Here is a 23,115-nt window from a genome sequence, read left to right on the forward strand (position 1 = left end):
TACTAACCGTAAATTTTCTCGAGTCACTCCTTGATCACCTTCCCCTTTCCTTTCTCGGCAATGACTCTTGCATGATATTAGCAATTAAGCTTGAAAGCTTGAAATCCCAAATTTTCTTCCTTTCCTTCCCTTTTTTTTTTCTTTTTCTTTCCTTTCCTTCTTTCCTTCTCTGTTTCGTTTGCCTATTCTATTTCTATTCCTCTTTTTCCATCTTTTATTTAATTAGTTTAATATAATAACAATAAAATAATAATATAAAATTACTTACTTAAATAATAAGTAAATATGTAATCATTACTAATATGTATGTATTTCATTCTTCCACATGTCATCATATACACCATGCATTTGTCAACAATTTTATTTATTTGAAATATAATAATATAATATAATTAATATAATTTACAATATAATAATATAATAATATACTTAAAAAATCTCAGATTTTTACCATGCATATGCCGCCTCATTTATGGGGCTTGGCATATTACCTATTTAGTCCTTTTAACTCTTCTTTAATCTATAATTAAACTTTTACCCTTGTTGCAATTTAGTCCTTTTAATCAATTAATCATCGAAACATTAAAATTTCTTAACGAAACTTTAATACTACCTAATGACACTCGTAAATATTTATAAAAATATTTACAACTCAGTTTATAGTATCGAGGTCTCGATACCTCGTTTTTGACCCAATTTACCTAGTAATTTCTTTTAAATCACAAAATTCACTCATTCAAAAATATTTCTAAAATCACGCTGAACTTATAATTATTAATTAATAAATTTTTCTAACGTTTTCATCAGATTTAGTGATCTCAAATCACTATTCTGACACTACTGAAAATTGGGCTGTTACAAGTTCCTTCCTCCATTTTGCATTGAAATAGAGGTTTAGAGGTCTTGTACTCTCTTGACCTACTTGCCCCTCAAATAATTCCTTGAGGTGTTGGATCATATCATAGGCAACCATATCTTCATGTTACTTTTGAAGCTCAGGAGTCATAGTGATAAGCATTACACATCCTATGTCTAACGTGTCATTAAAATGCTTCTTATAACCATCCTTATCAACTCTAGAGGCATTAGCTGTTGGTTCATAAGGAATGAGTTCTTCAATGACATATAATTTTGGTTCTTCTTTGATGACAATCCTCAAGTTACAGAACCAGTCAAGGAAGTTCATGCCATTCAACCTATCCTTCTCAAAGGCTAATTGCAATGATAAAGAACTTGTGTTGTTTGCCATAATTAATGTACAATAATAAAATATGCTAATGAGTACATTTACCAAGTTTATTATAATCATGATAAGAACTTTATTAAATGATGCTCCCACTATTTTATTCAAAATTAATAACCATTACATTTTAATTTCAAAAAGACTTTCTCTAAAGTTTTATAGTGGGTAAGGATCCATATTTCACTTCTTTTTAAGTAAGTTTTGGCTTTCTATCAATATTATGGTTATTTAGGTAAGCAATACTTTCCAATTACATCACATGTAACTCCTCTATTTTGTTCTAATCATCTCATGATTTATCCAAATCTCTTGTCTCTAAGTATCTGATCCTATTATAGTAACCTAGCTAACCTATTAACCAATATCATAACCGGCAAATATCACTTACTTATTCTTCGTGTTTGACCAAGATAGATACATGTACTTTACTTTAGAAGAACCCAGATTGTATCGATCGAGGCTTTAATGAGGGTAAATATTAGAAGGCAATCTTAACTTAATATTTTATTGAGGGTTTTTAAAATCAAATTAATCTCACTATTAATGGTCAACATTTGTCTATTTAATCCTTTAATTGATCTTATCAATATCCTATAACATGCATGCTAACATATCATCAAGTTTACCATATATAAGAAAAATATAAAGTATTAAAATACATGCAATGGTTATAGCCCATAAAACAAGGTGGTTCCTCCCAAGCCAATGGGAAAACTGTAAGGAATCCTAAGGGTTTATGCCATTTCTTAAGCTTCTTTTACACTTTAGGTAGCCCAACCTTCTATTCCTCTAGTTTGATTAAATTCGTACAATTTACAATCATAGAAACACGTTTTACATACGAGGGAGCAAGATGATAAGAGAAGTATAAGAGAAATATAGAAAGGCACGACATGCATGTCGTATTTATAAAATTACAACTTTTGTAAATAATTAATTAAATGGGTTATAGGGCTATAACCATGCATTTCCAAACACCGTGCATATCAAACATAGTATACAACATGTATCCCATACAATCGCATCAACCAATAATCTAAAAATTTTATAGTACAAGTGGCTTTGATACCACTATTAGGGCCACCGGTACACCTTGTGGTGTAGTGGAAAAATTATTCCAGCGATCCACAACCAAGGATCCATGTACAAGGAACTAATCAGGTTGAAATAAGGTTGAAAATATACTTTCTTTACTGAAAATGTTGAAAGGATGTTGTTGATTCGATGTCGATTCCAAGCCACAGCGAAAACGTCTTGGCCTCTACGTAGTCCACCCCATAAAAAACAAACAACCACTTTTTCTTGAACTTTTCAGAGAAAAGTAAAATAAGTTGCTAGACCTTTTAAATTATTAAGTTGGTAACCTTAACACAGTAAGGGATTATCATCCTTTTATCCTCTTTGATATCACATATTAAAAAGGAAAATCAAGATTATTCCCTTATTAATAGAGAAGGCAAATGGAAAGTTAGAAAAGGAATTATATTCTTTCCAAAAGAATATTAATTTCCATGTCTTTTATATTTTGACCAAAATTAATTAATATAATTGTTTATATTGATAAATTCGGTAAAATAAATACAATTATATTTTGTATGAATTAAATTTATATATTAATTATATCTATGTTCTTTATTTGTGTACAACAAGTTTGTACATATAATGTGTTTGACATTAAACAATTAAATTAAATTAATTCAACAATTAATTTAATTCATGTGACAATTAAATACATTACCAAAAGTATTTGGATTCTGTTCATTTCAATTATACGGTGTGACCCTGTAGGCTCTGGTAACGTTGGTAGTAATACTACAACGTTTCTAACATTACAAGCAACGAGTGGCATCTAGAAATGCATCATTGCCACCCAAATTAGAAGAAGTCATGATTTGACATAACCTTTATGTGATAAATTTTTCATGTATTATATCATTTTATCCTTAATATCTAGATTGGACACAGGTCCTAGAATAGTCACACTTGTATAGTCCAATCTCATATTTCTTGATTTTCTAAGTAAACTACAATAAACAAATAAGTGTGATATATCATATCAACTTATTCGATTATGGCCATACATTTCTAGTCTCACTCCATCAATCTTCTTCTCGATTTTTGGTGAACTCAACTAAAATAATCATAGGCAAAGTTGAAGATAGACCCAAATAATCATATTTCAAATGAGCAGGAAAAATATTCAGTTCCAATTCAACCGGCTCTTCAATCAACGCTTTTGATTTTTTGTACTCCCACAATAATAACTCTAATGATGCATGTGGAATTTCCTAAGTGTATCCCTTGGTTTTAGCTTCTAAAGAGGCCGAACATTTCTCATCTTTATAATCACTTGATGAATCTGTTAGTAGAATACATTCTAATGAATTGTCTAGAGAATTGAGTGCCAATTTTGTAGAAGCCAAAGGTTCTATCTGGGAAATAGTAGAGCAATCATCAAATACATCTAGGGATTTTGTAGCATTGGAGCCTTTAAAAGTCACATTTTCATCCAAATTTTCCTTAAATTGAGTATCATGTTGTTGCTTCTGGAATCGTTGAGGATATGGCAGTGGCAAAATCTTAGCTTTAAACGGATAACTCTTCTATGGAAATTTTTCTGCATTTGAAAAATGTATTAGATTATCAGAACTGACTGGTTTAAAGTTTACCTCATCAAGGATCATCGAATTTCACTTCTGTGAAATAGGAGTTTCAACACGCGATTCAATTTCCCCTTTATCAGCATACCCTTCCTTAACCTCAACCACCTTATGCTCCAATGTCTTTCCACTTCACAAAGTGACCATTTTGTAATTTTCTTTGCCCGAAATTCTTGGATTTCCAGTATCGTAAGGAAAATCTCCTTAGGGTCCATTTTAAAGTTCATTGGTTGGCTGACCCATTTGATTCTCCAAATTTCTTAAAATGGCATCATTCTTCGCTATGTATGCCTTCAGTAGATTCTCAAGATCACTTGAAGATTAAGTTGGTGGCGGTTGTTGCACTTGTTGAGAATATTCCAGAGGATAATTTAGTCAAGATGGTATAGAAGAGTTGATAGGGTCCATCCATTGATTACTCAATGGAAAATTTTGATGATTTTACCATAAAAGGTTATAAGTATTTGATTGTGGACCATTCCAATTATGATTTCCCATTTAATATTTTGACTCTGGATTCGATGAGAAATTTTCAAAGAAATGACCATCTCCATAGTATTTGCAGGAAACATTTTCGAACTAATTTGACTACTGACCTGTCAGATTACCATTAAAACCATTAACAATTATGTTCTTAAGCATAGAAGATATAAAGGATACCAGGGTTGCCAAAGAAATAAGTGCGTCAACTTCAATTATTCCTGCTACTTGTCTTCCTGAGGCTGGCTGGTTGGTTGACCGTTGATAGTTATTGTTGGAAATTCTTTCAATAATCTCGTAAGCCTCATTGTAAGACTTGAAAAGGAGGGCTCCATTTGTGAAAGCATCCACCATCATTCTAATATGAACATTGAGACCAATATAGAAAGTCTCCATTTGAACGCAATAAGGGATACCATGGTGAGGGCACTTTCGTAATAACTCCTTGAACTGCTCACTTGCCTCATATAAAGATTCTTCGTCAAGTTGCTGAAATGAAGTGATTTCATTTAGGAGCTTGGTAGTCAGGGATGGAGGGAAGTATTTCATTAAGAAACATTCAACCAACTCCTGCCAAGTAGTTATGAAATAGGACGGTAGGGAGTTCAACGACACTCGTGCTCTATCTCTTAAAGAGTATAGAAATAATTTCAGTCTCAAGGTGTCTTCAGTCACCCTCGTCATTTTGAATGAGTCCCTCATTTCCATGAATAGTCGAAGATGAAGATGTGGATTTTCAACAGGCATCCCTCTAAATTGACCCATATTTTGCAACATTTGTAACATGATTGGCTTTAGTTCAAATTGCGGTGCCTCAATTTTGGGTCTCACAATACCTAGTTTGAGCTCATTGAAGAGAGGAATGACATATTGTTGAATGGTGTAGTTTTTTTCATTGGCAATAATGATAAAATTGTGAGCATTATAATCAAATGCTCCTCCTTGAACTTGTTGTAGAGGATCCATTATCACCTAAAAATAACGAAACTATTCAAGTAAAAAAAAATTGAACCAAATTGCAAGATAATTAATTTCACAAATAATTGGCTAAAGTAACAGTCCCCGGCAACGGTGCCAAAAACTTGGAATGATGAAAATGTCCAAGTGTACACAATTGTATCAAGTAATAAAGTGACAAGTAATGCCATGTTATCGTACCCACAAGGACTGTGCAAGTGATTATTTATGAGATGCAAATTAAAACAATTTGGTGAAGAAAAATATGTTGATTTGAAGAGGTGTTATAAAAAGTAAGAATTTAGCTAAGTAATTTAACTAAGGAAAATAAAAAGTAAAAGATATTCCAATGCACGATTTCTAAAAAATAAGTTTAATCTATATGACATAAATGTGTTAGATCAATTTTATTCTTTCACTTAGAATTATTAAAATTATGTTCATGTTGTTACAAATAATTTTACGGCAATTCGCAAATTGCTAACTAATGCACATACTTACCTATTAAAACCCATTAATCTCTTGAACATATTTCTATGTCAATACAAACAATTAATCAAATTTTAATAAAAAGTATAAGATTAAGTGAGGTAATAATATATCGCTATATTGAAACAATTTAATCACAATAATCTTACAAGTTGTGCAAGGCTAATGTACCGTTTAATACCATCGCTAATTTAACCCTCAACTACTTTAGAAGATTAAATAGACACCAATTAAATATTGTGTCAATTAATTACAATTTCAATCGATTAATAATTAATCCAATTGTTACGTTACAATTAAAATGCAAGTATAACGTAGGCATGATTTTATTTAATTGAACAATTTACCGAGGCCTAATAACAACACAAACACATTTTTAATAGTCTAAGCGGATAGAATGCAATTTAAGTCATTTTAATTAATTGAAGAACAACAACACAAATATTCATATTCATGATAAAAAAGCAAAAACTAAAAAAAAAAGATTAAGAGAAGGGAACTAGAAGAACAAATTTGGTGGTTTTTTGAAGCCAGACTAGTGTGCTCCTCTCTTCTCTGCTCGTTGTGCTAATCCAAGGCCTTCAAAAACACTCAATTGGTGCTACTCCAAGAGGCGTTCAAGCTATTTTTTAAAGAGGGGAATTTGACCACGGAAGAAAGGAAAATGAAAGGAAACTAGAAAGGAAAAAGAGAGAAAGTGAATGAGAGAAAGATGTGTGAATTGAGGCATGAAAAGTGAGGGAGTGAAGGGGAGTTTATAGGTGGAGATGGCTACTAAAAATAGAAAAAAATATCAGCCACTCCCTCTTCCCTTGGCTGACCATGCATGGTAGGAGGGATGGTTTGACTTGAATTTGCTATTTTTTAACTTGTGGTTATAAATATCAAGCTTAAAAATGGGAGGGGTTTGAGCAAAATTAAAGGCAAGTTCAAGGGTTGATTTGCGAATTAGATAAAATAAGTTGATTGGTTCAGTTATATGGGACGGTTTGGGCTACCAAATTTCTTGATGGATCAGTCATCTTCATTCAACACAATTAGACCCATTTTTCCTCATTGGGCTTATAATTAATTTTTAACCCAATTTATGTTGGATCAAAATTAATTATAAAATTATTCAATAATTATTATTGGACCATCCATGACTGGAAAAAATAATCGGCCATACCTTTGGGTCACTTGATACAAAAATTATCTCAACGGTTCATGCTTTTCGAGGTGATTGCCAAGCTGATTTTTACCCTTTGTGTAAAACTGTCGAAAATAAAAAAAATTGTGTAAGTTTATTATAAAAATAATTAAAATTCAATATGTTCATAATTTGAGTGCAAATTAATTATTTTCTAATTAAAATATAAATTTTGACAAAATTTACTAAGTAATTGCATGAATTAGAGCTAAAAAAGGGCTGAAAAAATCTATATTTTTGTGTTTCCAGTTGCTACAAAGAAAACTTGGAACAACGAAGAATATATATAAATCTACTGTTAACCTACTCTTAAGAAATAAAAATTGTCTAAGATTAATTACAATCCAAAAATAAATATAATAAGTTTGGTCAATCATCCTTCTCTTTGAAATCCATCTCATACCCTTCCTTTTCACCTTCGTCATCTTCACTATCCTCCCTTTCCTCGAGTCTTTGCTGTTCTGCTTCATGATGGGAATGCCTTGGACTAAACATATCTAGCGAATACTTTGATTCTTTCATATTGTTCTGTAGCGCAATTTCTGAAGAACTGGGCTCGTTTCTTGCATCCATTTTATTATCCATTCCATTTGTGGAATGCTACTCTCGCCAATTTCTTTCTTTCTTTTTTATTATCCTGATTTTACTTTTTGTTTGAATGAGGCTAGGACGTCCATCTTTTCTTTTTCGGTGTTTGTTCCAATCCTTTATTTGTTTTCATTGAAGCTCTATATATTGCGTGTATAGTGTATCCTCGATGATTCTTTTGGATGGCTTCATGAACTGTTCAGTAGTTGTCATTAGAACTCCGGCTTTTTTACACAAGGCTGTCTCTAAGTGGGGAAAGAAAACTCCCTCTTTCTGGCCGCTAATATATCTTTTCATGTAGTAGTGGATCCACGTTCCTATGCATACATGTTTCTTCTAGATCAAGCAATATGTTTCAAGGTAAACAAAAACCGATGCAATGGAATAATAAAATTCTAGTTGGAACCCTTAACCTTATCGAAAATCTCGTGATTCCATGTGAAGATTCATTGTAATTCCTTGTTGACGTGAAGCATTTTTCTTGCACCAAGTGAAAATACAAGAAAAAAAGAAAAAGAAGATGAAAGAGAAATAGGGTTTTTTAAGGATTTTAAGGGTTTAGGAGGTTTTAGAAAGAGTTTGAGGTTCAGGAGTGTTTAAAAATAAGTTAAAAGTGTTTTAGGTTTAAAATTTTGGTATTTTTAGGTTAAAAATTGAGTTAAATAAGGTTAAAAATTGATGGACTGCGTGACGGCTCAGGTTGACCCTCGCAGAAATTTGCAGTGGTGTTGCTGCATATGGGTTCCATATCGCGACACCCTTGGCAGGTTACCGATGTTGCGACACACTTTTAAATTTTTTGGATTCTGGGGTAAACCGATTATTTTGTTGCGACACAGAGGTGTTTTTTCGCGACATCGAGTTGAGTTGCTCGATTCCTTGAATCAGTGATCGGTGTTACGGTACAGAGATTTCGTGTTGCAACCCCGGCTTTGTTTTGGCCCCTCCTCTTGAATTTCAAAGTATCTAGTACATACATATCTTACTTTAAAAAATTTAAATAAAACTAAATCCTAATATAAATGATCCCTGAATTGCTATGAACAGAATCTAGAATAGAGACTTTGATGGCAGAATATTCAGTGAAGAATTTCATAGAATTAAGGATTGTATTTATAGACCTAAGAGTCTTGATAATCTTTGGATACCCTACTTGACCTAGGAAAGTTGTTACTTGTACGTAAAGTATTCCTAGATACACTTAATCACTTTTTTCCTAACTTGAGTCTAAATGTATTTTGACCAGCGAACCTTGTTCGCATTTTACCTGGTGAACCCAATTCGCCATACAAACTAGCGACCCCTAGCTCACCTACACATTAACGGACCTAACTTGTAGTGAAACTAGTGAACCCCTTACCACTTCATTTGGCGAACCTTACTGCTCAGTGAACACCCCTGTTGAGACTTCATTAGTGAACACTGTTGCTTGCCTTAATTCACCGGAACACTAGCAAACCTTCTCTTTGCATGGTCAAAACTTCCAAGCCTGTCTGCTGGGTGTCACATTATGGCCCTCATTCCTTTTACATTCAAAGATCGATTGGTCATCTTACCTTCCTAGCAAGATTCACATTACGGAAGATCGATTTCTTTAAGCGAACTTCAGATGTCGTCTTTCACAAGTCTAGTGATTCTTTCTTGGTTAATAAGACCAAGTCTCAAATGCCATGTCACACCCCATTTTTATTTAGATTTTGTTAGTGTATGAATATGATCATGTGCTAGCCTAGTGATTAAGAACATGCATAGTTTTCCTTGAACCCAAGTTCAAGCCCCCTCTCCTACTTTTATTTTTAATTTCAGTCCTCCACCCTTAGTCAACCTCTCTGCCGCTCATTTTTATTGCCATGCACAGGAGATTCTTTCCTTCTTTTTCTTCCTCTTCATTCCTTTCTTATCCCCCTTTTCACCCCCATTGTTCCCTTTTTTTTGTTCCTTTTCTTCCCCTTATTTTACTCCTTACCATTTCCCTCTCCCTTTGACTTGTTAGTTGTCTCTAGCAACTAAAGAAAATGATTATTTTATTTTCTCCTTCATTTCTTCCTCTCCTCTCATCTTTTTCTCTCCTCCTCCACTTGTGCCACCACCTTTCACATTTTTGCCACCACACCACCATCATTAACCATCGTTGCAGCATCAAACCACCACTACTACACCCCATTCTTTCCCTCTCTTCCTCTCCTTGTCACCATCACACCATTGTCAGACCGCCATCACCGTCATTCATTTTTCTTCAGTTTTTCTCCTTTTTTCATTTCTTTAGTCATATCTAAATTCTTATCACTCTTTCTTCTATTCTTTTCAATTTATTAAATAATATTCATACTCACCCTTTATTTATTTTGATTTTTTCATAGCCACTCTTCCTCTATCCACTCGAGTTTTCTGTTGAAATTGTAAAATGTCTTTTTTAGCATAATATAATATAAGTAAGGATTAGATAATCTGATCACAATTCTTTTTTTCTTTGTTAGGCCAAAACTTATCTATATATATCGTATGTATATTATGTTTTCATTGAAGGATTCCATCCAGAGCGCTCAGAATTACGATAGCATAAAAGGATTATTCGAATCTCCGTTGAAAGGGTGTTAGAATAAGTTATTATTCATTCGATTTCATAAGAGGATTATTTTTAAACTATAAAAATCGAAACTAACATATAGGTGTGATTTCATATATTTTAAATCCAGGATCTTCGTTAAAGGAGTGTTGAAGATCGGAGTTAGTGAAATCAAAATTTCAATTGAAGGTGTGTGTTCCAATCGGATTAACATGGATGTATTATCCTTAAAGTATTATAAGTGTATGTTTATCAATATTCGTTCAAATATTTGATAAATCCATGACTATACAAATATATAAGCATTATTGATGAATTAAACGATGACTATAAATCCTTTAACAGGATTGTCTACAAGTAGGTACCCCTAAACTAAAGTAACTGTGTTACCGAAAGTGGTTGAAACATCATTGTATGATTAGGTAATATTTCTATGTTTTGTGATGTTTAAATTGATTACATGCTTAAGACATGTTTACTGATTTATGATATTGCCATTGTTTGTTTTTTTTTGTCATTGATAGCATGATAAATCATGTTTACTGAAATTAACAAATCATAATACATGTTAAATACATGTCCATTGTTTTCTGTTTAAATCAATTACATGATGAAACCATGTTTATTGAAACTAAAGTATTGAATGCATGTTAATCCATGCCACAGATTCTACACTGATTGGGGTTGGGACGATTATGTAAGGAGGAAGTACAAGCAACTTGTCTGCAATTCTGGTGACTTGTCCATAATATTGGCAGTTTATCTCCATTACTAGTGGCTTGTCCACATTTCTGGCAGTTTATCTACATTACTGGTGGCTTGTCCACATTATTAGCAGCTTGTCTGCAATTCTGGTGGTTTGTCCATATTTCTGGCAGTTTATCTGCATTACTGGTGGCTTGTTCGCAAACTAGTGTGTTATTGGTTGGATAAGTTTCAGGGAACTCTTATTATAGTGTGTAACGGAGTTGGTTAGGAGCCCTTCAGAAAATTTTGAATTGACATTATCATACATGGCACAAACCGTGAATTTTATATTTCTTATGACATATGTATATTTATTGGCTTGAGTGTTATAATTATTGTTTATTACTATTTTCTAGAGTTAAGACTCATACTAAGCTTATTAGCTCACTCCTTTGTTTTTTGATTTTACAGATTACCCTTGAGGTTAGGACTTGGATACGGCTACCGGATGAGCTTATCGACTGTTTTCATTTTTAAGTACTTTAAACTTTATTTTAATAATTGTTTTGAGACTGTAATTATTTTTATATGGACTATGGCATGAGACTTTATTTTGTGGATTTTTATTTTGATTTGCATGACTTTAAGTTTTAAACTACTTATTTGGTATTTAAATGATTATGTATGGAAAATTGGTTTTTAAACAAAGATCTGGTAATATCACTTGTTTCCACTGCAATATTGAAAATAAGTTTTTGATAAAATACAACTTAGTTTTTGAAATAACCAATCTTTACAAATGAAATTCCAAAGACACTTGATTTTTGAAATTAACATGTTTTCTCGAAATAAAGACCAATAACCAAGTTCACTAGTTTTGAATAAAACAGAAAATGGTTTTAGAATATGTTTGAAATTATGGAAGTGTTTCTATGCCATTCTAGTGGCCAATGTAGCCTTCAGTATTTGGCCATAACTTCTAGGTCGAGATTGGAAGGTTACATGCCAAAGGTACGCTTCATTAGAGTGAGAAGTTTTAAGTTTCTTATTCGAATTTCAGTCTCAAGCAGTGTGTACATCTTTGGTTTGATAAAATAGAGATTATTTGGCATTCATCCATTACAAATAAGATTGTGATTTCTAAATATTACAATTCCATTACTTAAAGTCACCGACAAACCATCTTTATATAAACATGCAACTGAAATTAAGTTTCTTTTGAAACTTGGTACATAGAAAACATCTTTCGAAATAGTCTTCCTAAAATTATCAAAGTAAAGATATAAATTTCCCACTGCTTTAGTTGCCACAATTGTCTCGTGCAAGAAAACCGTTTTTCGCTGTGCAAGAAAACCGTTTTCAAATCACATTTTTCCAACACCAATGTGGTCAAACAAGCTGAATCATTCTCCAAGATGCACAAGTAAATTATGCGGTGGTATCATTAAAGATGATGTACTAAGTACAAGTTGAGCCAATTATGCAGTGTCAATACTACGCCAATAAGATCAACAAATCGTCCTAGTGCAGATAAAGTCAAACTTGAATTTTGAACCATGAATTTTAAACTTGCTAGCGTTGTACTGATACAAGGCATGGAAAACTCACTAAGTTCATTTGAACTTACTTATGTGTTATAATTTATTGCAAGTAAATAGGGAAATTCAAGGATTCAAGGAAGGACTAGGCCAGAATCTACCATGCTCAGGCAGACTTACTACTCAAGTGTAATATGCATACAATGGGGCAACCTAGAGGCAGAGCCTCAGGGTCAAAGTCAAATTTGTATTTATGTAACAAAATATCATTTCCCAGACTAAGTAAATAATTTAATATAGTATAGTTACCTTGTAAAAATTTTGTATATTAAATTAAAGGTATATAATTGGACTAAATTCTTGAATTGGCGAAGTCAATTAGCTAACTATGCTGAATATTTTTTGTATTACATGAATATGAATTGTAGAATATATTCATAGATGTGTTAGTTAAATTCGGACATGGAGCGTAGCACCCTATAGTTTGGATCCGTCGACCAGGTTAGGTATAAGGTGTTACACTTACAGGGAATGCATTCAAATCTTGGCTTTGTTAGCATTTTTATACTTGAGGAATTAGGATCATAAGTGCACATAAGTTAGATATTTTGGAAATTGAATTAAGAGCATTATATCATTGTTGCATGACCATTTGAGAAAGTTGATTTTGATTGGCTACTCTTGCTTGTTTTGATTTTGAGTCTTAGCATGTTCTTTTATGTGTCATTGGTTATTTGGGTCGTGTCTCTTAGGTTAAATAATGTCATCACTCAAGACGAGTAATGAATTAAGTTTTGGGGTGTGACAATTCTGGGATATAGAGTTATTTTATTATTCTTAAGCTTATATTTCAATCAAGTTAAGAAGGATATAGAGTATTTTTGTAATTGTTTTAGTTATGTTTATGTTAAGTAGTTAACTTTTAAAGTTTTTATTTTAATAATATTTTTTTACCAAATTAGACACTAAAAATATGAAATTTTATTCTTGAAGGCGGCTAATAGAACATCAGAAAGGTGGAGAAAAGAATATGCTGAATTTCAACATCTGAAGCCTCAATGCTTCTATCGTAGCATCGAGTCTAACGGGAATAGATTGAGAAGCTCACACTTAAAGAATACAACATCAGCTTTTGGGCTTAACCCATCTCTTAATCAAGTGTTGATAATGACCAAGAATAAAAAAGAATAGGCTATGTGAAAATGTAAAGGCCCAAAACACTCCCAAGAGGACAAAAAAATAGAATAGGAAAGGGAGTTGACCTAGTCCACAATCTTTTGGGGAGATATAAATATCATACTTTGAGAAAAAAAAAGAGGAGAGCCGTCTGGTACATAACATAATATCAGTTTTCAAAAGGAAGCAAGTTAGAGAAGAAAAAGATCCAAAGAGGAAGAAAGCGATAAAAATGTCTGGAGGAGAACCACCTCATTCGACTCATCATCTCTTCATCTTTCTCTGTGACTTTTATTTCTTTTCCTTTGCTATTTTGAACCATGGCTCAGTTTTGCTTGATTGTTGTTAATTTGATGATTATGGGCTTTAGCCCATAATATGAGATTATTGGTACTTTGTTAAAGATGCTTGTTAATCTAAAAAGGTTGTGATTAATGGATGTAAAACTTGAATGGTGCATGTTTAATTTCTTTGATTTTAAATGTGTAATGATATAGACATATATTGTTACCGTGCATAATCTTGTAGAAATGGTGCTTGCAATTGTAATCTTGACATTAATTTGGCATAAACATATGTTATTAAGGATTGAACATAGTGGCTTTGAAAGAAGCTTATAAACTGTTAATTTCGGATTAATAAATCGTCATAATGTTGCAACATTGCTACAACATCACTACTAGTAGTTGCATATTAGGGGAAATAATTATTCTGGTTTTTCAATTCATTACTTAATTTGTGTTTTTCTTTTCAATTGCTTTACATCTTCTTCTTCTATTTTTTTTTTGCATTCAATTAAATTTTGTATTTCCTTTCCAAGTTGCCATTTGTTAACTTCAAAATTTATGTTTTAAAATCAGTCATTGTAGAGACGATAACTTTAGTATTTACTACTATATTACTTGCTAGCGATTGTGTACACTTGCACACTATAAGAAAATTCGTAACAGTTTCTATTGTCTTTTCATGTTAATGAATTGAAGTAGAAGCATACACAAATTAGTTGCAACAACGACTATAATTGAATCCCAACGTCTCCAAATGACTACTAAATTGTTAGAAGGCGTAAATACAAGTCAATAGCTCCACATTGAATTCAAGAAACAAGTTTGTAAAGTCAATTACACAAAAATGTAATCTTTTCATTGATATTCTCTTTGTTCTTCATACACATACTTGAGCAACCATTTCTTTTATTCTTTTCAAGTGTTGTATTGCTATTAAGTTAGTTTTACCATTGTAATATCTTCCTTTGAGAGGTGTCTTTAATCATTGTTCTTACTTTTCATTTTTGTAAGGGATTGTTTAAGGTTTTTGGGTAGAAAATCTGAAAGGAAATGGCTTTATCTTGCTTAGTGAAAAGATAGGGTTTTGTAAATGTTAAACATTGTCCTTGAAAGGTTCAAATATAGTGAACTTGGAATATCCTTAGTTGTGGTAAACTTAGGTAATGGAAGTAGACAATTGGGCCCGAACCACTATACATTCTTAAGTCTTCTTTGTTTGTCATATTTCTTTATAGTTTTTAAAACACTAATTCACCTTTCTCTTAGTGATTATCGAGCTTAACAATAACAAACAGTTTTATAATGTAAATCTATCACTTAAAGAATTCTATACTTAATTTTTTAATTTATCCAACAATACTTTAATTAAAAGATTAAATAATAGTATACACTAATAATATCTTATGATTCCTTGAAAATTCTACCTAGGTAAGGTACTAGAAGAATATAACTTAGAGTTTTTATTATGAAAATATAACGATAAATTAACTCTTAATATTTACATCTTTTATCAATTTGACCGATTTTTTGGTTAAAATTGACCATTAACCTTTAAAAATAGTTAAATTTGATCATTGGTATTTTAAATTAATAGAAATACCGGATAAAACATTAAATTTTTAAACATGACAACTCACCCATTATAATTTTTGAATGTTTTATTTTTGAAAATTTTATAATTTTTAAATTAATTTAAGGCGTGACATATAAGACAAAAAATTTCATGGTAGCATAAAACTCTTTTGAAAGATTAATAGTGAAATTGAACTTTATCAATTATTTTTTAAATAAAATTATAGCTTAATAAGGTGGAAGCTTGGTGAACTTTGAGATTTGTTCTAAAAGCTTAGAATAAAAGTATGATGTTTTTGGTATAACCATAAGTATCCTAATCCTTCGTAGCAACAATATTGATTTTAGGATTTAAATTTGGTGTAAATATTTAATGAAAAAATTCAATTTCAATTTTTTAACCACTTATTAATATTATTATTTTTAAATTATAATAATTATAAAATAATGATATTAAATTTTGTTTAACGATTTTTAATTTAAATAAAATTACGAAAATATAAATTTTATAATTAATTATTTGATATATTGTTTTTGCAGTTTTTAAACTCTTGTAATTAAGAGTAAGAAAGTTATCACATATTTGTACTATACCTTATAATACAATTATTAAAGCATCAACTTCTTTTTAATTTAAATTAAATAAGTTAGATTTCCTTGAAAATTTACCAGCCCACGTGGCAGACATACAAATTCTGGTAATATATTCTATGTGTGAGAAAAGCTTAGGACTAAAGGAAGAGAAAAAAGAATTTTTTAATTTATTTTTTGGTTTTCAAATTTAGAATAAAGAAAAAGTTGAGTTTTTGAATTTTTGTTACACACTATGAAAGGCGTGTTTGGAAAATTCCTTATTTCAAACCTTCACGCTTTCTCGTTCAAAGTAAAAGCCAAACCAACAAATCTGCGACCAGCCGCCTGATCGTCACACCTACAGACCTACCGCCGGCCGAGGAGCTAGTCTTGAGTGTCGCTTCTCCTCCTCCTCCTCCTCCTCCGACGTCTTTGGAACTGGAACTTGTTAACCTTTAACAATAAAGACGAAGAGAGAGGTGAATTAGCCTTAAGTTTATATTATTTTCTCTTTTCCCTTAGATTCTTATGAAGGAAAAAGTTGTATATGCGAAAGAGTTACCTACCAGAATCATAAAAAAATCAAGATATATGGGTTGATAGGCTGAATTTGGATCCTTGTTAAGCTACGTAGATCATCTCCATGGATTAGAGTTAGGGTTTTCACTTCTTACCCGAAAACTAAATTGAAGTTCTTTTCAAAATATGTTATAAATTGGAGTTGGATATGCTGCTGATTATGACTTTATAATATTTACTTAGCTGTTATTGGGTTTCATTCCTTTTGCCCTAATTAATTCTGAAATCATACTTTCTTCTTGTATCTCTTTCATGTTCCTATATTCAGTTATGTTTTTATTTTTGCGGCATTAATTGTTCTGTTCTGATATAGTGTTAGTTTTATGTCCGATTCTTCTGTTTTTAATGTCTAGTTGGCAATCGACAGGGATTAATTTTATGATATTGATTAGTTTTCAAGACATGATTTCTAGTTTGCGTGGTTTGATGTGTATGTACACGTTGCTGAGTACAACTTCTTTTCGGTTCAGATGCCAAACTTGTCTAAGGAAATAGAAAAACATGACACTGGCTCTGGGCATCATCCGAGTGAAGATAGTGAATACGATAGGCTGGTTATTTCTAATGAACCTACCGCAGCTGGAGTGGACATCTTACAACCTCAACCACCCACAAGGAGTGAAACTTTTAGCTGGTGGATCAAAGCCTTCATCTTCTGCATTTTTGCCGTTATATTGATTCTTGTTTTTTTGAAATGGGGAGTTCCGTTTCTTTTCGAGAAGGTACTTACTGATTACCCATAGCTCTCTTCGCTTTCTGTCTCTCTATGTCCTCTATCTCTTAGAGTTTTGCTTATTACACAACTTTTGTTCGTTGTTTTTGTGTTTGTAATTCATGTCTTTGAGTTGTTTGACTAATTCCTGCAAAATGAAAATATGTACTTGGTTGTTAGTTTTTTCTAGGTGTCTTATTGAATGAATTTACCGTTTGCTTACACATCTGATCACCTGGTAACTTTAACATTCTTTGTCATAGACATGTTAAAATTTGCATTGAAGAAGCTACATTGTGATTGAGTGCACACAAGTTAAATCTTGTTGCTTAACTGTAGTACTATAATTATTTTAGCTAAACTGAAGTGGACAAAAGTTAAATTTTGTTGCTTAATTGTGGTACCATAATTATCCGAAAGGCCAGATTTTAACCAAAAAAATGAGCTCTAAAAACCAGCTGAGTTTTGTCTACACTTTCACTCTCAATATATGATTCAAAGAGGTACATAAGTCATCAATGTATTTTGAAAGTGAAAATCCTTTATTAAAATTCAATTTCTATGGAAAATTTAAAGTTGTCTAGAATTTTAGAAATCGGAAAACAAGGTTTCTCAAATAATGTCTTTTATCTGTTTTCCTTAATTATATCTAGAGCTAAAATATAGTTGAAAAATTCTAAAACAATATCCAAAACTAATTGGGCGTTAAAATTTTTAATATTTGGAACTACACTACGAACATTGCAATGAAATCTGTTTGGAAGAGTCAACGTCAAGTGATCTGTTGGAAACTAAAGACCAGCATCTGTGACATTTCAAACAATAATTAATATTAGATGGACTATGAACTAAGCTAAGAAAGGGATATTTATTGATACTTCTCATTGGAAATGATGGTTTTCATTTGCCAGTTTAATTTGCGTGGGAGTTTTGGATGTATACAACTCTCTTTATATGATTATATTTTTCATGATTTGGATGCTGTTTAAGATTGCATCCTTAAGTGTACTCATCATGTGATAACTGAAACTTTAGCATTTGATGAATTTTCAATTTAACTGTAGATTCTTTTCCCAATCATGCAATGGGAAGCAACGGCCTTTGGTCGCCCAGTTCTTGCAGTTGTGCTTGTTACTTCTCTTGCCTTGTTTCCTGTCCTCTTTATACCTTCGGGTCCCTCCATGTGGTTGGCTGGGATGATTTTTGGCTATGGTCTGGGGTTCCTCATAATTATGGTCGGAACAACCATCGGAATGGTCCTACCATATTTGATTGGACTGCTTTTCCGTGAGCGTATCCATGTAGGACTTCTACTTGGTTTCAGCTAATTTTAAATAGTTATTTTGGAAATTTGATCTTCATTCCTGCTGTCTATGATTTTTTCTTCTCTTGGATGGACAGCAATGGTTAAAGAAATGGCCCCAGACAGCTGCAATGGTTCGACTTGCAGGAGAAGGAAGCTGGTTCCATCAATTTAAAGTGGTCGCTCTCTTTAGAGTTTCACCGTTTCCTTACACAATTTTCAACTATGCAGTTGTGGTAACCAACATGAAGTTTTGGCCCTATTTATGTGGATCAATTGCTGGAATGATTCCAGAAGCTTTTATTTATATCTACAGGTATGCAATGTGATCAACTCATGTTAAATTTATAGTACTCTGGTTCTAGGTTTAAGCTCTTTAGGAGCCCTTGAAATTTATTTCTTAATTTGTTGAAATGAGCCTGCTGTCCTTGACTCCTCGTACCTACAAATGAGTTCTAATATAGAATTTGGGCTTGCAATTGTCAATCAAGTGAACATAAAACTTGTTCCTTTTAGGGTGCTAAGTTAAGCAGGTGGTGTGCTTTATTGTAATTTGCTGACGCGCTTAAAATTATGACATTATTACTAACTACGATTGCACATTGCAACTTTGAAAACACACCCTCAAATACTGATTATTCTAGTTTTGCCATCACCCTATACCACCTTAATACCACAACTTTTAGGCGTCAATTAATTTAATCCTTATTAGGAGATCAGATTATAATTTATTAGGAGAAGTCTTAGGAGATTTTATTTATGGGTGAAAGTATCTGGTAGTTCCCTTTATTATAGAGATCGAATCAAATTAGTCCCTCTACTATTATATGGATCAATTTAGTCCCTATATCATTAAAAAGAATAAAATAAGGTCAATTTTAACAGAGTTAACGTTTATTGTTTTAAAGAAGTATTATTTATTGTTTAACAAAATTAATATTTTAAAAGCTTTTATGGTTCTACAAATGAACCTTTTGTTATGCAAATGAAAAAATAATTTTCATATACTTTTTATACAGTTAATGGTAACTTCATTAAAATTTGACCTTATTGATTCTTTTAATAATATAGAGACTAAATTGATCTATTTAATAATAGAGGACTAATTTGATCCGGTCTCTATAACAGAGGGACCGACATATGTTTTCATCTTTTATTTATGAGCATTTTATATCATAGGAGTCTTTCCTTAGTTGGAGTATTTGCTTTAAATTACTTTAGTAAGTGTTTTATTTGAACTATGTAATGTCTATTTAAGAGCCAAATTTTGGAGAAATGAGCTTATGGCAAATTAATTCAATTTTAAGTGGTTTAAGTCTATCTAACAAGTCTAAGGTAAGGACTTCCTTTGAAGAGTTCCACACATTCACCGTAGGGTATTCGTTTGGAAGAAATAGAAACAAGGGGAAAACCCCACAAAGCCAAATGATTTTCGTACAAATCATTCACTGATTCAATTCGTAACTTGGAACCGTAACAACTTGGCACCAGAGCTAGACATTATGGGTGACTCCAACATCAGAGAGGAATTTGACGCAAATTAGAGTTACGATGGCTAAAAGCATCGATAAGTTGGGAAATATGCTATTGCAACAACTGTTGTTGCAAATACAAGAATATATGGCTTCCTACCAAAATTGTGAAAGCTAAAAGGGTTTGACGGAGGAGACAACAATGTCAACCAAATTCGTAGTTGACAGAATAGGCAAGAGAACAGGATAGAGTCAACAGGTGAGTCAGGAGTACTATGATTTGCAAAGTTAGATTTTCCAACCTTTGATGGTACGGAAGATCCCTTGATTTGGCTACATAGGGGTGAGAAGTTTTTCTCGAACCAAAAAACAACTAAGGTAGATAAAGTGGGATTGACAGCATTTCACATGACAGTAGAAGTGCAGTTGTGGTTTTGCTAAATGGAAAAGGAGATTGGCTTCAAGAAGTATGATACGATCAGAATTTTAGGGCACAGGGCACCATTGCACAGTAACCTTTTAGGTGATCTAGTTAACTTGAAACAGACTGAAACAGTTACTTAGGCTTGAAATGGAGATGTGATGTCCCCCAAACCTTGTTCAGGCAATTAATTTGGCACGGGCATTTGGAAAGAAGCAACAACTAACAAGAACGACTAACAAGAAGAGAACCATGGCAATAGACGAGCTTGAGTACTAAAGATACCAATATGGCAGTGACATGTCCCTCTTCTTGTTAAAAACAACTCTGGGCATGATGGGATGTCGATAGTAAGTTCAAGTGTAAGTGGTGCAACCCCTTTTTTAAAAAAAAAAAAAAATTGACTTGTGCATAGATGTAAGAACGAAGAGACAAGGGTTTTTGCTATAATTGTGACAAACCGTACTCGTGCTGACACTAATGTAAAAAAATATTTTGGTTGGAGATATGGAGATAAAAGATTCTAACGATGTTGTGCAGAATCAAGCGGAGTGTAGAGAAACTGAAATATCCTTGCATTCAATAATGGGCCAAAAAATGTATGAGCTATTAAATCTTGAGCTTGCGGACAAGCTCTTTTTCTAGAAGTAGAGTAATGTTAGACGTTAATTCATTAATTATTATTAGGAGTTCAGTTTATTATTATCTTATTAGGAGTATATCATTAGGAGTCTTTCCTTAGTTTGAGTATTTGCTTTAAATTACTTTATTAAGCGTCTTATTTGAACTATGTAATCTCTATTTAAGGGGCTAATTAGGGGGAAATAAAGTTTACGGTAAATTAATTTAATTTTAAGAGGTTTAAGAATATCTCTAACGTGTCTAAGATAAGCCATAAAGTATTCACCTAGAAGAAATTGAAACAAGGGGAAAGCCCTGCTAGGCCAAATGATTTTCCTATGAATTGTTCGGTGATTCGATCCGTAACTCGTGACTGTAACAACAACAGCCAAACACCATTAAGTCATCAAACACAATGCCAGACCACTGCTTCCCCACCTGCTTCCAACCTTTCTGCTATCTCCTACGGTAAGAAAGCTATCAAAAGCTAAATCCCTTGCCCATTATTGCTGTCTTGAAGTCAAAAGAATAAAATTCACCATTCCTTGCCGACACTCTGATGCCACCAGCTCCAGAAATTGTTAATGCCAGTTCAACTGGAAGCCCTATCTCCCATAACTATCAGCAGTGGAAATTAGAAGTTGAGAAATGGAAAGAGAGGCGAAAAGAGATGGGGTCGGGTTAATTTTGAGGCTAAATCAAAGTGAACACAAATAAAAACTTGAGGAAATTGGGAAAGATGAGACAAGAAAAGGAGGGAGGGAGTTGTTCGGACCAAACCAAATGTTGTGAGTGAGGAAGAAGGAAAGAAGAAAGGAGAGATTACCTTTGCTAGCATTTGGGAGTTGGATTTGAAGGCAAATGATCGGAGGTTGAGGAAGAGTTGCTTTATGTTCCGCAGGAGGGAGAGAAAAATGAGAAGAAAGAGAAAATAAGTGGCCCAATCAATGCAATTCTTTGGCAAATTCGTAATGCTGCCATGTCATCTAACCCTAGCAGCATGTAATGAAGTCAATATTGACTTTGTGTCATTGACCAGTTTTGCAGGTCCAGGAGTTAGAGAAGAAAACAGTCTAAAAGGGAACTTAATGAAGTTAAGCTTCTACCAAATTCAAACTAATTCTACTAATCAGTTCCTATAAAGCTCTGGATTTTATGTCAGTCTTGAAATATAAATTATTTCACATTTAGTTTGATGTTATATGCTGCTGGTGGGTATCATCTCTGTAGACTAACTGTTTGCATCTTGGTGCAGCGGTCGGTTAATAAGGACATTAGCCAACGTCAAATATGGCAACTATCACTTGACCCCTGTGGAAATTATATACAACATTGTTTCCTTCATCATAGCAATTGTTACCACAATTGCTTTTACAGTATATGCAAAGAGAGCTTTAAACGATCTTGGTAACCGAGAGACTGAGGTGGACGATGAGTCTGCCTCGTACCAGGGTGGCCTAGAGATGGAGAAGCTTCCAGACGAAAGACGTAAGCATGTGGGGGTCATGTCTTTTTCATCATAGCTTGGATTATTAGGGATTAGATTATTGATTTAATGAGTTAGGGATGTATATTGGAAGGGATTTAGGCTTCCCACAGAAATATATGATCATTTTTCTGTTTTCATTTCTAGAGACGCGACTTTTGTTCATCCTTGTATGTAAAAAAATTAAACAGGGAAAATATACCATACAAAATGCCACATGTTTGCAAAACACTTTTGCACTGTCTGTTTTGTTATTTTAATTCCCCCCCCCCCAAAAAAAAAAAACAAACCTTAATGCCCAATCGTTAAGTTTAGACTTAGCTTTGGGCAAGGTTTTTGATAATTAGGGTTGGTTTGATACAAATTAAATAATTATATTTAAATTAAACTATACACATATACAAATATTAGTATGAAAGTAATTTTTATTTTTTAATAATAAATGAATAACGAGGCCTAGCAAAAAAAAAAAAAGTTTAGTCAAGAAAGATAAAAGGATTCGGGTTGCAATCTGAT

The 23,115-nt window shown here is 32.7% G+C and overlaps 1 protein-coding gene and 1 non-coding gene across 3 annotated transcripts; both read left to right on the forward strand.

The window, feature by feature from the left end:
- The first annotated feature begins 4,795 nt into the window (after positions 1 to 4,795).
- On the forward strand, positions 4,796 to 4,902 carry LOC128040322 (small nucleolar RNA R71). The gene has a single exon (XR_008194978.1). It is a non-coding gene; the product is annotated as a small nucleolar RNA R71 (small nucleolar RNA).
- Positions 4,903 to 16,223: 11,321 nt separating this feature from the next.
- LOC105793939 (uncharacterized) lies at positions 16,224 to 22,828 on the forward strand. 2 transcript variants are annotated; one of them, XM_052628224.1, is made up of 5 exons: positions 16,224 to 16,484; positions 17,055 to 17,306; positions 18,361 to 18,597; positions 18,698 to 18,915; positions 22,153 to 22,337. In XM_052628224.1, the coding sequence occupies exons 2-5, from the start codon at positions 17,055 to 17,057 to the stop codon at positions 22,253 to 22,255; spliced, it is 810 nt and encodes a 269-aa protein (XP_052484184.1). In that variant the 5' UTR covers positions 16,224 to 16,484; the 3' UTR covers positions 22,256 to 22,337. The 2 variants fall into 2 exon arrangements, with proteins under 2 accessions (XP_052484184.1, XP_012478310.1); XM_012622856.2 differs by lacking the exon at positions 22,153 to 22,337 and adding an exon at positions 22,369 to 22,828 and having other exon boundaries at positions 16,233 to 16,484.
- The last annotated feature ends 287 nt before the right edge of the window (positions 22,829 to 23,115 follow it).

Source organism: Gossypium raimondii, chromosome 3 (genome assembly GCF_025698545.1).
Source record: "Gossypium raimondii isolate GPD5lz chromosome 3, ASM2569854v1, whole genome shotgun sequence".
Taxonomy (NCBI): domain Eukaryota; kingdom Viridiplantae; phylum Streptophyta; class Magnoliopsida; order Malvales; family Malvaceae; genus Gossypium; species Gossypium raimondii.

Coding starts and splice junctions, on each gene's coding strand:
- LOC105793939 (XM_012622856.2), top strand. CDS start 17,055: ATGCCAAACTTGTCTAAGGAAATAGAAAAACATGACACTGGCTCTGGG. Junction 17,307..18,360: donor TTCCGTTTCTTTTCGAGAAG/GTACTTACTGAT, acceptor ATTTAACTGTAG/ATTCTTTTCCCAATCATGCA. Junction 18,598..18,697: donor TTTTCCGTGAGCGTATCCAT/GTAGGACTTCTA, acceptor TTGGATGGACAG/CAATGGTTAAAGAAATGGCC.